At 29.7% G+C, this 14,392-nt stretch overlaps 1 protein-coding gene and 1 pseudogene across 3 annotated transcripts; one reads left to right on the forward strand and one right to left on the reverse strand.

Moving 5' to 3' along the window:
- The first annotated feature begins 3,331 nt into the window (after positions 1-3,331).
- LOC114176413 (uncharacterized) lies at positions 3,332-5,422 on the forward strand (annotated as a pseudogene).
- A 523-nt stretch (positions 5,423-5,945) lies between these two features.
- On the reverse strand, positions 5,946-10,658 carry LOC114176416 (uncharacterized). Of its 3 annotated transcripts, XM_085671632.1 has the most exons (10): positions 10,619-10,658; positions 10,261-10,517; positions 9,361-9,444; positions 8,851-9,246; positions 8,067-8,202; positions 7,733-7,895; positions 7,311-7,439; positions 6,989-7,183; positions 6,361-6,483; positions 5,946-6,265 (listed from the first exon to the last, which is right to left on the reverse strand). In XM_085671632.1, exons 2-10 carry the CDS (start codon positions 10,457-10,459, stop codon positions 6,158-6,160), a joined length of 1,533 nt encoding a protein of 510 aa, XP_085527758.1. In that variant the 5' UTR covers positions 10,460-10,517; positions 10,619-10,658; the 3' UTR covers positions 5,946-6,157. The 3 variants fall into 3 exon arrangements, with proteins under 3 accessions (XP_085527758.1, XP_085527759.1, XP_027917258.2); XM_085671633.1 differs by having other exon boundaries at positions 8,851-9,198; positions 10,261-10,648; XM_028061457.2 differs by having other exon boundaries at positions 10,261-10,647.
- Between the last annotated feature and the right edge of the window lie 3,734 nt (positions 10,659-14,392).

Here is a 14,392-nt window from a genome sequence, read left to right on the forward strand (position 1 = left end):
AAAATATTTACTTAAAATATCAATTTTGATAGAAATATTTGTGCACATTTATACAGAAATTAAATTTGGTTTAAATTTGGAGAGGGACAAAATTGCACAATTTTTACAAAAATTATGTCTAAATTGAGACAAAAATTAAAATACTAGGACCAAATTAAGATTAGGAAAATGACACCTGGCATAATAGTGACACGTGACACTATCACTGCCACGTGGTACGATGTCAGCTTGACACGTGACAAATATTTAATTTTTAAAAAAATAAATAATAAATAAAAAAATTTAATTGCATCAAATTTCCCAAAATAGGGACCAAATTAAGATAAAAAAAATTGAGGGACCAAAGGAATAATTTAACCTTAATATTAATTATTAACCCTGACCGTAGCCCCCTAGCTCTAGTCCTACTACTCATTTTTTACTTATATACTAGTCATCTTAATCACTTTCACCCGATGTGTGGAACTTCAAACTCATATTGAATACTAACAATTTCTACCCATTAGATTGTGTGAGTCATTTTACTTAAATACTACATTTCTTAGTCACTTTCACTCGATGTGAGACTTCAAACTCATATTGAATACTAACAATCCCTTCCCATTAGATTTGGTGAGTCCTTTCACTTATATAATACATCTCTTAATCACTTTCACCCGATGTGGAACTTTAATTTAGTTTCTATATTTAAAATTTTGAATCTATTTAGTGCCAATTTTTAGTTCTTATACAACTTAAGACCAAAGTAGTAACTAAGTTTAATTACAACTTATATATACACGTTAAAATGATTTTCTAGAATTATACATCAAATCATTCCACCTAAATATCCAAATTAAATTTACTTTTTTCATTTTTACCTAAAAATATCCCTTTTTAAATTTATAAATTTTTTAAATATACTAAAAATGTAAATGAAGAGTGACACTTGTAACTTTTAAAAATTTACATTTGTCACCTTAAAAATTTAAAAATTACAAGTGTCATTTTATATTTACAGTTTCAATATTTTAAGAAAATTATAAGTTTAAAATAAGGATTTTTTTATATAAAAAAATTAATTTGAATATACTAGGTAGAGTGATTAGATGTATAAATTCTAAAAGAAGTGGGACTTCAATTTAGTCACTATATTTAAATTTTTGATTCAATTTAGTCTTAATTGTTAGTCCAAATATAATTTAAAGCTGAATTAATGAGTAAGCTTATTTATAACTTATATATACATGTTAAAATAATTTTTTAAATTTATGCATCAAATCTCTTTATCTAAATATTATAATTAATTTTGTTTTTTAGTCCTTACACTATAATATCTTTATTTAGAATTATAATCTTTTTTGAAAATACTAAAAATGTAAATATAAAGTGACCATTGTAATTTTTAAAATTTTACATTTGTCACATTAAAAATTTTATATTTTAAATATTTTAAAAAATTTGTAAGTTTAAAATAGAGTTTTTTTTATAAGAAAATTTCTTTGAATATATTAGGTAGAGTGGTTTGACGTATAACTAATAATTTTTTTAAAATATAAATATAAATTGACAATTGTAATTTTTAAAAATTTACAATTGCCACATTAAAAATTTAAAGTTTACAAGTGTCATTTTATATCTACATTTATAATATTTTTAAAAAAATATATGTTTAAAAAAAGGATTTTTTTTTCATGTAAAAAAATAATTTGAATATATTAGGTGGGGTGGTTTGATGTATAAATTCTAAAAACATATTTTAACATTTATATTAAAAAATATTTTAAAATAATTTAAGAATGAATTAGTAATTAAGCTTAATTACAACTTATATATACATGTTAAAATAACTTTTTAAAAATTATACATAAAATCACTTTCACCTAAATATTCAAATTAATTTCATTTTTTAGATGTTTACATTAAAATATCTTTATTTTAAATTATGATTTAAAAAAAATGCTAAAAATATAAATGTAAAGTGATCCAGAAAACTCATATTCAAATTTTCTCATACCTGTGAATCTGCTTCAGCCACTTGTCTATACATGTTCTATGAAATTCGTAATGACATGGCAGTAGTCTCATGTTGTCTCAATCCTCATACTCCACAAGGCAATATGTAAAATACCTCTATAGTATGTAATACTTGCACATATCGTAAAAGTAACAAGTTGCACAAACTAGGCCTCAAAATGTCAGGTACAATATCATTCTACTTAGTAGTATTTTCTTACTATCAGGTACAATGATATCATATTATTCACTATCCAATTTTCTTGAATCAATTTACAATTTTCTTGAATCAATTTACGATGTTGTAAAGTCTACAGTTAAGTTATGACTCTAAGTGGTCTATATGATACAAACTCAAGACACAACAAATGTCTTAAATATAAGATGTTGAAATATATAGTCAACATGATAGTTTTAAATCCGGATTAAGCATTATATATCCATCTTCTGAAATAAAATTGTTAAATATAACAATTTTCGTATGACAGTGACTTACACACAAATAATACTAAAACGAATTATTTAATAAAATGGTATTTACTAAGAAAAAGACATCAAATAAGGAGATGAAGTATATCTGTTAAAGTAAGAACAATTAATTCAATCCTACTATAACTAGCTTTACAAAAAAGAAAAAAAACGGTAAAAGTTTTGGAGTATTTACAATATAAGTTGTCTCTTTTACTTTTTTTTAATAATAGGTGTTTCTTTATAACAGGTCAGAGTAAAACACAAATCTTCACAATTTTTCTTTATTTATCAATTTACTAAATTATGGTGTATTTTATATTAATTTTATTCTATATTATTTATTCTAGTTATATAGAATTTTTACAGAAAAAATTTAAAATAAAGGATCGTATCAATAAAGGTGTCTAAGAAGAGTATGGCAAAAATATAGGGACCGGTTGACTCTCCTAACTTATATTCAAACTATGTCGAAGAAGTGCTAAAAAATATTACTTGTGACAATGATGAAAAGTGTCTGATAGGAGCACAACATATTTCGCAAGTGTCATGTTCCAGCAGTATCTGTACTTGATTTCAGAACTGCAATATGACAGGTAAAATTGGATCCTAACATTTGATTTTAAGTGTAAGAGTGGTTGTAAGGGACAAATTCCAGTCACTTATCCAGATAATCAAATGAGATGGGCCAGTCTTTGAATTAAATGGCCACAAGCATTATTATTAAGCACATAATGACACAGACAAATATTCTTTTCATCATATAAACATATTTAAAGGGAAAAGGTGATCCAAAAAGAAAAAGTTAGATCTCTGAGAAGAACTAGCTTTTCTTAACTGTGCCTTATGATCTATTCTCAAGATGGAATCCAAACCAACAATCTTAAGTGCATTTTCAGCTGCAAGAGATCACTCCAAAAGAACCAACTTCATTTGCTAGTAAAAAACATGGATCATCACCTGCTGCAGGTAGTTGCACTGTTGACACTGATAGCATTTGGAGGCACAAGTTGGAGTATAGAAGCCTGCAGCCCCATTGACCTAGAAGCTTTGATGAGCTTCAAGAATGGAATTCAAAAGGACACATCTGGTCGCTTAGCTAAGTGGATTGGTGCAAGCTGCTGCAAGTGGGAAGGTATTGTCTGTGAAAATGCAACCTTTAGAGTGATTCAGATCAATCTCCCAGGACTTATTTCCACAGATACAGATTTGTCTCAAACACAAATGATTGGGCGGATTTCTCCTTCCATAACACTCCTCTCCTCCCTTGAAATCATTGATCTTGGTGGTTTAGTTGGTCTCAGTGGAGCTATTCCGGACACCATTGGTTTGCATCTGCCAAAGCTCCAAAAGCTCTACCTTTATGGCAACAATTTAACTGGTCCAATACCAGAAAGCATTGGAAAGTTTCCAAACCTCCAAGAACTAGCTCTGCAGGAAAATAAGCTATGGGGGTCTATTCCTATGAGCCTTGGAAGCCTTCAAGGTCTCAAAAGGTTGCTGCTTTATTCAAATAAATTATCAGGTATAATACCAGACTCACTTGGGAATTTGATAAATTTGACAGAATTGGATGCTCATGACAATGCTCTTGTGGGTAATATACCCAATAGTGTTGGTGAGATGAAGGCTTTGACAAAGCTTGATCTTTCAAACAATTTTCTAAGCGGGAAGATGCCTTCTTCATTAACCAATTTAACTGCCATTTCAGTTTTATATCTGAACACCAATTCTCTTGAGGGAACCATAGCATTTCCTTCAAGATCTGGTGAAATGTCTTCTCTAGGTTTCTTAAGACTCCATAACAATCTCCTTGGTGGAAATATACCTTCCAATATTGGCTATTTGGTATCTCTTCAAAGGCTTTCACTGTCAAACAACAAACTTGAAGGAGCACTGCCATCTAGTTTAGGCAATTTGGTATCGCTAACTGAGTTATATCTCAGTGGTAACTTCTTGTCTGATCAAATACCAAAATCACTAGGCCAACTTTCTCGGCTTATAATGTTGAACATCTCTAGAAATTTGATTGAAGGACCATTACCTCAAGAGATATCTTCCCTTCAAAATCTTCAAACACTTGACCTTTCTTTCAACCATCTGCAACTCTCTGCCATTCCAAAATGGATGGCAAACATGTCATCACTTTCCAACGTTTACTTGGCTGGTTGTGGAATCCAGGGCCAAATTCCAGATTTTTTCCAAACAACCAATAGTCCAATACAGGAACTGGACTTGTCAGTAAACATTCTCAGTGGAAGCATACCATCATGGATAGGAAGCCTCAGTCAACTCTACTTGTTAAATCTCTCTGGGAACTCTCTGTATTCAGACATCCCTGATTCCTTTAGAAATTTGCAAGATCTTGGTGTCCTTGATCTTCACTCAAATAGACTAACAGGTTCCATAGCTCCAGTATTTGAGATAGAACAAGGTATTTTCGGGGGTTCACTGAAATTTGTCGATCTTTCTGAAAACAGCTTCTCAAGTGGAATTGAAGAAATTGGTGGAGGGCAACTTAGTATTCAGTTTCTGAATTTGTCTCATAACCATCTGGAAGGTAGGTTACCAAATTCAATTGGGAGTTTGAATTCACTTAATTGTTTGGATTTGAGCTTCAACGAATTAGGCTCCACATCCCAGAAGTGCTGGCAAATTTAACCTCATTGAAGATATTAAAGCTACAGGAAAATCTCTTCACGGGTAAAATTCCAAACGGATTTCTCAAGTTGTTGAAGCTAAAGGAATTAAATGTATCTAACAATCATCTTGAAGGGGAAATTCCAGAGGGTAAACCTTTGGTTGACTTTCCCGAGAGTTCATATTCTGGAAATAAAGGGTTATGTGGAAAGCCTCTCGGTCCTTGTAAACTTTGAAAATTGTCAAGTGTAATGCTACTTAAAGCTATTCTCGCAATCGTTCAGAAACATGATTTTCAGCTTGATACACAACCAGAAAACTGAGCATTCAAATATTTCACCAGGAAAAGGATAGATACATCTCTTTTTTCATTCCTTTTTTTTTATTATTATGTAGAAATAGAAACCTAAAGACAAAGATCGGATTTTCCGTGACAGTTTAAGATCCCGGATTCACAGTATATTTATTACAATATCTCATTCCTAGAACACGAGAAGAAATGTTATGCTTAGTGTTAGAAGCCAATTGTGAAAAGTATCCTAAAATTTGCGAACAGCTTCATGAGGGATGATTAAAATATGTAAAATCCTGAAATTCCCTTTATTATGGCTATTGATTGATTCAACTAATCCCTTTAACCGAGAAAAAATTAACATTTTTTTCCAACTGCTTCCTTCAACTACTGTACATCCATAATGAAGCATAATTGACTTAAAAATTATATGGTTGTTGCTTCTAGCAGAATTACCTCTGTTCCTCATCAGAACCCACACATTAAGTTGATTTAGTTACCTAGATAGAATAAATTTGTTTGCATATGGAGACTGTGGACCCTCTGGTCGTTATTTAAGTTGGTGTAGGTAGTTCCCTTTTTGAATTATTGTGTCAATGACATTTCCTTGAGCCTGGTCTTTCCACTATAAAAGTATGCTATAAATTGCCATCATCACAGGCTTATTTCCTCTCATTTGTGATAAGATATTAAACTCTATACCAACAAAATAAAAAGATGACACTGAAACCCATCTCGAAATGACCATTGGTGATCATAATGTTAAAGGGAATCCTCAATTTGCCCCAGTTGCGGGTAATTCATATAATCTACACTGTTTAGCCTAATACAACATAAAACCTGCTCTGGCAACTCCTCTGGTTTGTTCCCCTGAATTGTGATGCAAATATAAGAAAAAATGTTAGTAATTAACTGGAAAATAAGCAGAAAATACATTTCATTGTTACAATAGAGAAACTACTTGCCTGAATAGTTAGACCAACATCTAGAATGCAGTTCTTTAATCTGTCCAAGAAAGTATCGAAACCTTTCCTGGAGATATAACTGAACCTATGCATGTCCAAATCAATCTCAAAGTAATTTTCTCCCTGCCACAAATATCATACTGATCAGTTTTTTCAAAAGATTCGAAAACAAAGTACTGCATGTGCATATTATGTGTCCTGCAAAGGAAATGACACCACCATAAATTGTGGTCCAAAGATATATAGGTCCTACAAAGACAAAAATGTACATTAACAATAAACTAGTGGAAGTAGCCCAGAGAAAATTATGTTCCCTTTTAAGTCTAACTAGTGATTCATTCACAGTCTATTTTTCCAGATTGATGATCGTTTTTTATAAGTGATTGATGACCGTGTTTGAAAATTAACTGCTTGATGAGACAATTTTTATCAATAACATAACAACAGAAAGCATTCACTGGAGATATCAAAGATGTTATCGTTAGGAGATTGAACGAGTTAAAGGAAATATGAGAAGCGTTATAGGTGTACTGAAAGAAACTATAATACATAAATTTCAGGTATTGCTCATTCTCAGCATTAGTTATAGGTATATTGAAAAACCATTATGAGAAACACTGAAGCTTACTGCGTAAAACTCATGTTGCGGTCGTGAGAGAAAAGGTTTCTCATTGTAAGACTGTATAAGCTTCCGTTCTGCTGCACTTAAATGAAGATCTTCTGGGTTGACAATACGACCTAAAATTTTCAATCTTTCCCTGAAGGGAACAATTGCATCTCCTAGAAAAGTCTTTACTGTTTCAACTTCATCGTCCATCAACCTCTGTAGGCATGAAAACGATGTTACTTCATCAGAATACGAAATCATCAACATTGCACAATGCACACTTTGGCAGAATTTACTGTGCGATATTAAATGATAAATTAACTGCATTAAGGACCCATCGTACTCTGATGTTTTCTTGAAAATTCAACGGAAGGTCTTTGGAGTAACTTTCAGAAAGTTTGAAGTACATCACAAAACTCATTCCTTCCCCATCAGTTTCACCTTGAAAAAGTGAGGGAGGGTAAACAGGAATCTGAAATCCACAAAATAAGAGTATAAGAGTATGCACCCAAAAACAATAGATTAGAGCATCTTGAAAGAGAATGAAGCAGTTAAATGGTCATTTGTTATCGGTTTTTGTGTTAAACAAATTTTTTTATTTTCCAAATGGAAATTTTACATAAACCTAAAAGTGCTTTTTGACTTTTCTGTTAACAATGTACTATGATCAGGCAAGTTAAAAATAGACAGATAAAAATATATCTAGCAATCCACAGTTACTACTAGAACAATTCTCATCAAGAAGGGGAAGAAAAATATCAGTACCTGAACATTTACTACAAGTAGGGGTGGAAGTTTCCCAAAAGGACTCGCCAGAGGAAGTTCCACAAACCTGGCTATATGGTCTATTTTCCGAGGGGATAAGAATACATCAACACCAAATGGGTAATATGCAGAATGGTTTGAAGCAAATTCTTTCTTCTTATCCCTGTCATAAAAATGATATATTTTCTCAAATAAATAAGCCCAAGTCAAACGTAAATTTTGTCTATGGATACGTACGTTAAAGTATACATTTTAACTGTGATTTAAATCAAGGCATCTGTGTACAACAATAATGTGCTCTTGAAACAAATTGCAAACAGAATCTTAATCTTACTTCAAATAATTTGGTCCTCGAACTTTAAAAGTGCAGGGGTCAATTTGTGACCAAGAATCAAGCATTCTCTTCTCAATTGGACAAAAGGATACTTGATAACCAGCTAGTGGTCTTAGTAAAATTGTCTTGGATGAAGCTGAAAAGCATAAAAAGAAAAGAAACATAAGGATATACACTCATTGTTTCATAATAAGAAGCACTGTGCTGAGAAAATAAGGATTTGAAATCATAACATAACATAAAAGTTGAATTTAGAATCGTGTAATGTTCATCAATTCAAATTAGCATGCATGCTACACAGTGAACTCTGATAAAGAATGGTTCTGTACTAAATCGTTCTTTTAATGGATTCTGCTTCCTTTTGTAAAATCTATACAGTTATTCAGAGATTTAAGATATTTTCTTTTCTAATTTAAAAACTACTCCTCCATAAAAGAGGTTAAACATACAAGTCCTAACTCAACATTCCATATGACAAAATGCAGAGCTAAATCATAACTAATAGATCAACTCAAAATGGGTGATATACAGCACGGTTTGAAGAAAATTCTTTCTTCTACTCCCTGACATAAAAATGTTTTATCAAGAAAATAAGACCAAGCCAAATATAATTCTGCCTGTGGATATGTATGTACAGGTCTAAATTTTATCCGTGTAATTAAAAACTATTAAGGCATTGTTGTAAACGTATATATCAAACAATAGAATCCCAATACTCGATTAGTCCATTTCAGTGACAAGGATCTTTAATGATAAGAATTTTGTTTCGAGAACTTGAACTCACTTAGAGTAGCATTCCCATTCCATTTAGAAGAATGTTTTGTAGGATCCCTCTTCCTTGTATTAGGACTAGAACATAATGATCTCTGATCAATAGATGAAAGACATGACAAACAATTGTTTGGAAGAATGCCGCAATCGTCCATATCTTCATCATCCCTTTTGGAGTTCTCATCCATCATAGAAAATTCATCCAGAAAAACAGGTTCATGTGCTTCATTTACACTTCCCTCTCGTTTAAATTTAGAATCCGTGATATCTACATCACAAGACTCAGTCTGTGAATTTTTTACACCTTCAGAGTCATGTGCAGAATGTCCTTTTGATAGCTCCCCTGGTTCGTGCGTCTGATCTGTTAAAACTCCACGGTTTGATTCAGTTCCATTTAGAGATATAAAATCTGCATAAATAAATTGTATTCAATCATATATTGAAAAATGTGATCATATACCATGCATGAAAGTGATTGTAACTAATACATCAAAAATTAAATTCAGAATACGCCAAATCATACCGTCAAGAACACTCTGGTAATCATCATCACACTCTGAGTCAAATAATCCAACTGAATCAAACCATGCCTCCTCAACAATTCCATCTGCGATACAAATTAAACACGGGAGAACTACGGGTTTCAGGAAATAGCTTTTCGCACAAGCTAATTTAATAGATGTAAAGGGTGAGAAAACTACAGAAAATAGATATCCACTAACTAGCTCAGTTCCAGTTTACAAATTTACGTTCAAACTTTTTCTGCGGATAAAACGATCTGTGAAGAAAAGCGTAAATCCCACGACCAATGCTTAGTTTACTATTAAATTTCAGGGAAGAAAATAGTAGTTTAATCCTACTACCATAGCACAACCGCCGATGATTACATTACTTGGGTTGTGACTTGTGAACGAGCACTGATTCAGTATGCTTCAGTTTTAACTTCAATTTTAACTATATGATCTATTCCCACCTCAACCTCCCATACAGTTTATTCATATAACAATTGCCGCAAACTTCTAAGCTTAAGAGGAAAATTTTCACCAGTTATTAAAATCTGTCTACTTCAGTGGTTCAAGGTTTGTTATAACCTCCATTTAGATCCATGTTGAATGCCATTCTAACTATTTCACTCAGTCAGGTTCAATTGCTTCAGAATATGACAAAACATAAATCCAAACACTCACTAAACTGTAATACCTGTTAAAACAATCAACAGCTATCTCAGCTTTTCACATGGCATAACCATTCTAATACATACTCACATTACAACGTTTCCTATACCAAAGGCATAAAAGCAAATAGTAAAACTGCAAAATGCAGCTATAAAACATATAACACACACAGCAAATCACTCTCCAAAAGAGGATAAAAACAAAACCAAATCAGAGAAATGCATAATAAAAATAAAAGTATTATTAACCTTGGGAAATGGGGTTGGCAAAGGGGCGAGGCTGAGTCTCTGGCTCTGGCTCAGGCATATTATCAACCTTGTTCAGTGACCCATTGGACATCTGAGAAGACACTCTTTTTCTGACTTCATCTTGTTTCTTCATAGTCTTCTTGCAAAAATTCAACCTCCCTCCTGCACATGCACCAGTCTTTGACATACAAGTCCCCATAGCACAGATATCTCTGCCTCAGATCACTATCACACCACTCACACCACCATTCCAACACCTATGTCACGAAGAAAAAGTGACAGTGACAACAACATAGGGAGGTTGAACAAACCAATACAACAACGTTGAATGGAGGAAAAGTATTTGGAAGGCACATACCTTCAAATAACCTCTAATTTTATTTCTTTAAGATTGGAGAAACAAGTTATACACTTTTCTCCCTTCTTATAATTAATTCAATCTTCGTCTTTATCACATAAACTATTAATATTAAATATATTCATTATTATAATTTATGACAGAATAATTTTTTTTATCTAAAATCATTTTCGTAAAATTCAAGAGTATAATTGTAATTTGACAGAATAAAATTATAACGGACTTTCTTAATTGTATGCTGATTCAATCATAAATTTACCGTATGTACTTTGTTAGTTTTTTGACAATAAATCAATTATATGCTAATATAACTAAAAAATAGTTTAATAAAACCAATCAGTATAATTATGAATTGACTGAGTAAAAATTATTATGGGCTTTCCTATCATATGCTTATTCAATATAAATTACATATATGCTTCATTTATTTTATATTAATATCTTAAAGATCATATAATGATGATGAATTTTAATTGATTGACTTTCTATAATAATTATTTTAAAAACTACACTGTTTAAAAATATAATATTTAATAAAGATTTTTAACTTTTATGACAATTATTTTAAAAGTATATTAACATTAACTTTTAAGTGAATTTTATAATCAAGGTATTTTTTTAATAAGTCGATAGAATAAAAAATTTTAGTAATTTTTTATGTGACTTGTTCACAAATTCTTTTTTTATTTTTCTTATTTCATTTGTATACATATGTATTATTTTTTCTCTATTTCTATTTATCATAATTAAATTTTGCTATAAGTCTGGTTTTAAGTGTTTTTTATTGTTATAAGGTATTTGATAATTTCTATACTATTTCATTTTTGTTTTACTTGTTTGTCATTATTAAATATCTATAACAATATATATAAAAAGATATTATCTTTTATATTCACATTTCGTTATTTCAATTTTATTCTTAATTAAAATTTTAATTATTAATTATTTTATAAATAATTTTATAAATAGTTTACCGTTAATTCTTTCTTAAATAGCATTTAACTGTTATTTAAAAAAAAAATTATGTACGTATTTTATTTTTTTAATTTTACATTTAACAATTATTTTAAATATTAATTATATATTTTTTATTGATTTTAACTTAATTTTTTATGAAAATTAAAAAATACGAACACAGATACGAAATAACATTTGTAGTTTTGTTAGTTATGATTATTTATATTGTGTATTAATAAATATTGAGAAATTTAGTTTTAAAATCTTTTAATAAAAAAAATTAGTTTGAAACATTAATAATATTTTTAAAATTTTTATTTAATAAATTTACGTGCTATTATATTAAAATTAAAATTGTCTTATACTTAAGTATACCATTACCCAACAGATTACGAGGATCATATAAACTAGAGGAATTAAGATAATTTACACAAAATGTTATGAGATTAAAGCTTATTGTTTTTCTCTACTATATGTGAATATAATTATTTAATTAACCATAATATTAACAGTAACCATAAACCAAAAGTTTGGTATGGCTTTGTTGAACTGGAGAAGAATCCAAAATATTTGAAAAGGAAAAATCATAAAAACACCATTCGTTGAAAGTAGCCAAGTTTGAAGGAATAAAATTGGTGGCACAGGTTCAGTGGGGAGGGTCCACGTAGGTTAGGCATTGACCACGTGGAAGGACTTTATTGGCTTAAGGTGTGAAAGACGGCCGCGGAAATTTGTGGACCAGGTTTGCGGCTGGTTGTGGCTGTTGTACGTTTGCCGTTTATCTGACGTCGTTTCACATTCTAATTAGTATAATTAAATATTAATTTAATGTGACTATAACTATATGAACAAAAATTAATGTTATAATTAAATGAAATCAAATACTGTAATACTATTAAATTCATTAAATTTTGATTTAATATTTTTGAACACAATAAATAATATTTTCATGTGCATACAAATTATAATTTGTTTTATGTATATCACTTTGAATCATTTTCCTTCTTCGGTCAAAACATATGTTATGTACTTTGAAAAATATTTATTCTATTTCTAATATTTAATTTATAATCTCACTATGTCCCATTAATATGTTATAATTAAAGTTTTTTATAAGACTAAATTCTTAAATTTTAAGATTTGTTAAGACCTTGAAGATATGACAATTGGTGTTTATCCAATGAATTTTTTAAAATTAAAATAGTAAAGTAAGCTGCATTGATATCTTCTACAGTTTCTTTTTAAAAATTTACACGTAATTTGACTTTATATTCCATGTAATAACTCCTCTTAAATGTTTGAACCATACTATATGGTGTACTCTCAATAAATAATAGTTAATTTAGAGAAGAAAAAAAAAAGACCTTTTTTATGGACTGGTAAGTCCAAAGAGTGCTATGTCCAATTAAGGTTTAGTTTTCATTGAAATAGGTGTCATAAGTAATATTTTACGGCTTCAAAAAATATGATTGTATATGAGGATACGTGTTGAACACAAGAAAGTTAAAAGGAAAAAAATAATATTTCTTTTAAATATAAAATAATATGCTTTTAAAATAAATAGATTAGATAAACATATATAAAAAACAAAAATTATTTATTTTTTTCTATAGTATACAAATTTTCTTACAAGTCCGAAGTGTACAAGGACTTACGTGATTACTCTCTTGTTGATTTTGATGGGAGCTAGATGATCTTGATCGGGGAGTATATAAAGATACTCCAGCAGTCAAGTTAGTTACTAGCAGTAAAATATTAAGACTGAAATAAATGATTTTCCTAACATACATGATCAACACAATAACTATTTATAGTACTTGGATGAACCCTACTCATTGGGCCTAGGGTTTGTAGAGTTACCTTACTTTAGAGTTTTCTAATTTGCTTAACTATCTTTAATCCTTTTGTGATTTGTCATTTTGTCTAGGTGAATCCGTATTTGAGAGCTAGGTTGCGAATATGACATTGTACTAATGTTCTCGTGTGGGATAGAATATCTTTATGTTCTTTTGTTTTGTTTTGAATTTGAAATTCAGTTTCTAAAGTTACGAGTGACAAGTTATTTGATTTTTAATCTTCAATAAATTTGTAATCATTAATAACAAAAATAGTTAATTATTGAAATTATATTTGGGGTTTAACTTTATTTAATAATAAAACTAAAAACAAAAAAGTTTGTTTACAAATATTTCTACAAATATTTAATAAAAATGTCAACTTTAGTAAGAAAATAAGCATAAAATTTATATAAAAAGTAAATCAAGTTTCAATTTGAGGATGAACAATATTGTTTCATTTTTACAAAAAAATTGGACTAAATTGAAACTAAAAACAATTATAGGAATCAAATTGAATTATTTTGACACGTGACACAATTGTGAGGTGACATGTGAAAAAATTAAAATAAAATAAAATAAAAAATCACAAATTGACACGTGACGTTGACTTTAACATCGTTTGGTCAAAATTGATGACAATAACCAAATTGAATATTTTTTAGAAAAAATTATGACTAAATTGAAACAAAAAAAACTTGAACCAATTTGATATTTCTTAACAAATAAAATTACCAAAAGAGTAATTTATCCTTAATTTAATCTTGATTTCTTAATATAAAGTGAAAATTTTATGCAATCTGTAATAAATTTTCCCCCAAAATTTCAACATATGTTTTCCTTACAGAAGTTGTGTGCGGCTCTTCCTAATTATTTATATATTGTTACCTAACAAATTTTACAAAAACAGGGTCAAAGAAAACAAAATAATTGTTTGTCAAATGTATAAGTATATACTCAGGCCAGTAAACTATAATATATA

Source organism: Vigna unguiculata, chromosome 3 (assembly GCF_037176805.1).
Source record: "Vigna unguiculata cultivar grain cowpea cultivar isolate G323 ecotype 2 chromosome 3, ASM3717680v1, whole genome shotgun sequence".
In the NCBI taxonomy this organism is placed as follows: Eukaryota; Viridiplantae; Streptophyta; class Magnoliopsida; order Fabales; family Fabaceae; genus Vigna; species Vigna unguiculata.

Bases quoted from the DNA above. Each gene is read 5' to 3' on its own strand.
- LOC114176416 (XM_085671632.1), bottom strand. From the start codon at position 10,459: ATGGGGACTTGTATGTCAAAGACTGGTGCATGTGCAGGAGGGAGGTTG. The intron at 9,247-9,360 runs GTATGATTTGGC...TTATTTATGCAG, and splicing joins TTACCAGAGTGTTCTTGACG to ATTTTATATCTCTAAATGGA. The intron at 6,266-6,360 runs GCAAGTAGTTTC...ATCACAATTCAG, and splicing joins ATGTTGGTCTAACTATTCAG to GGGAACAAACCAGAGGAGTT.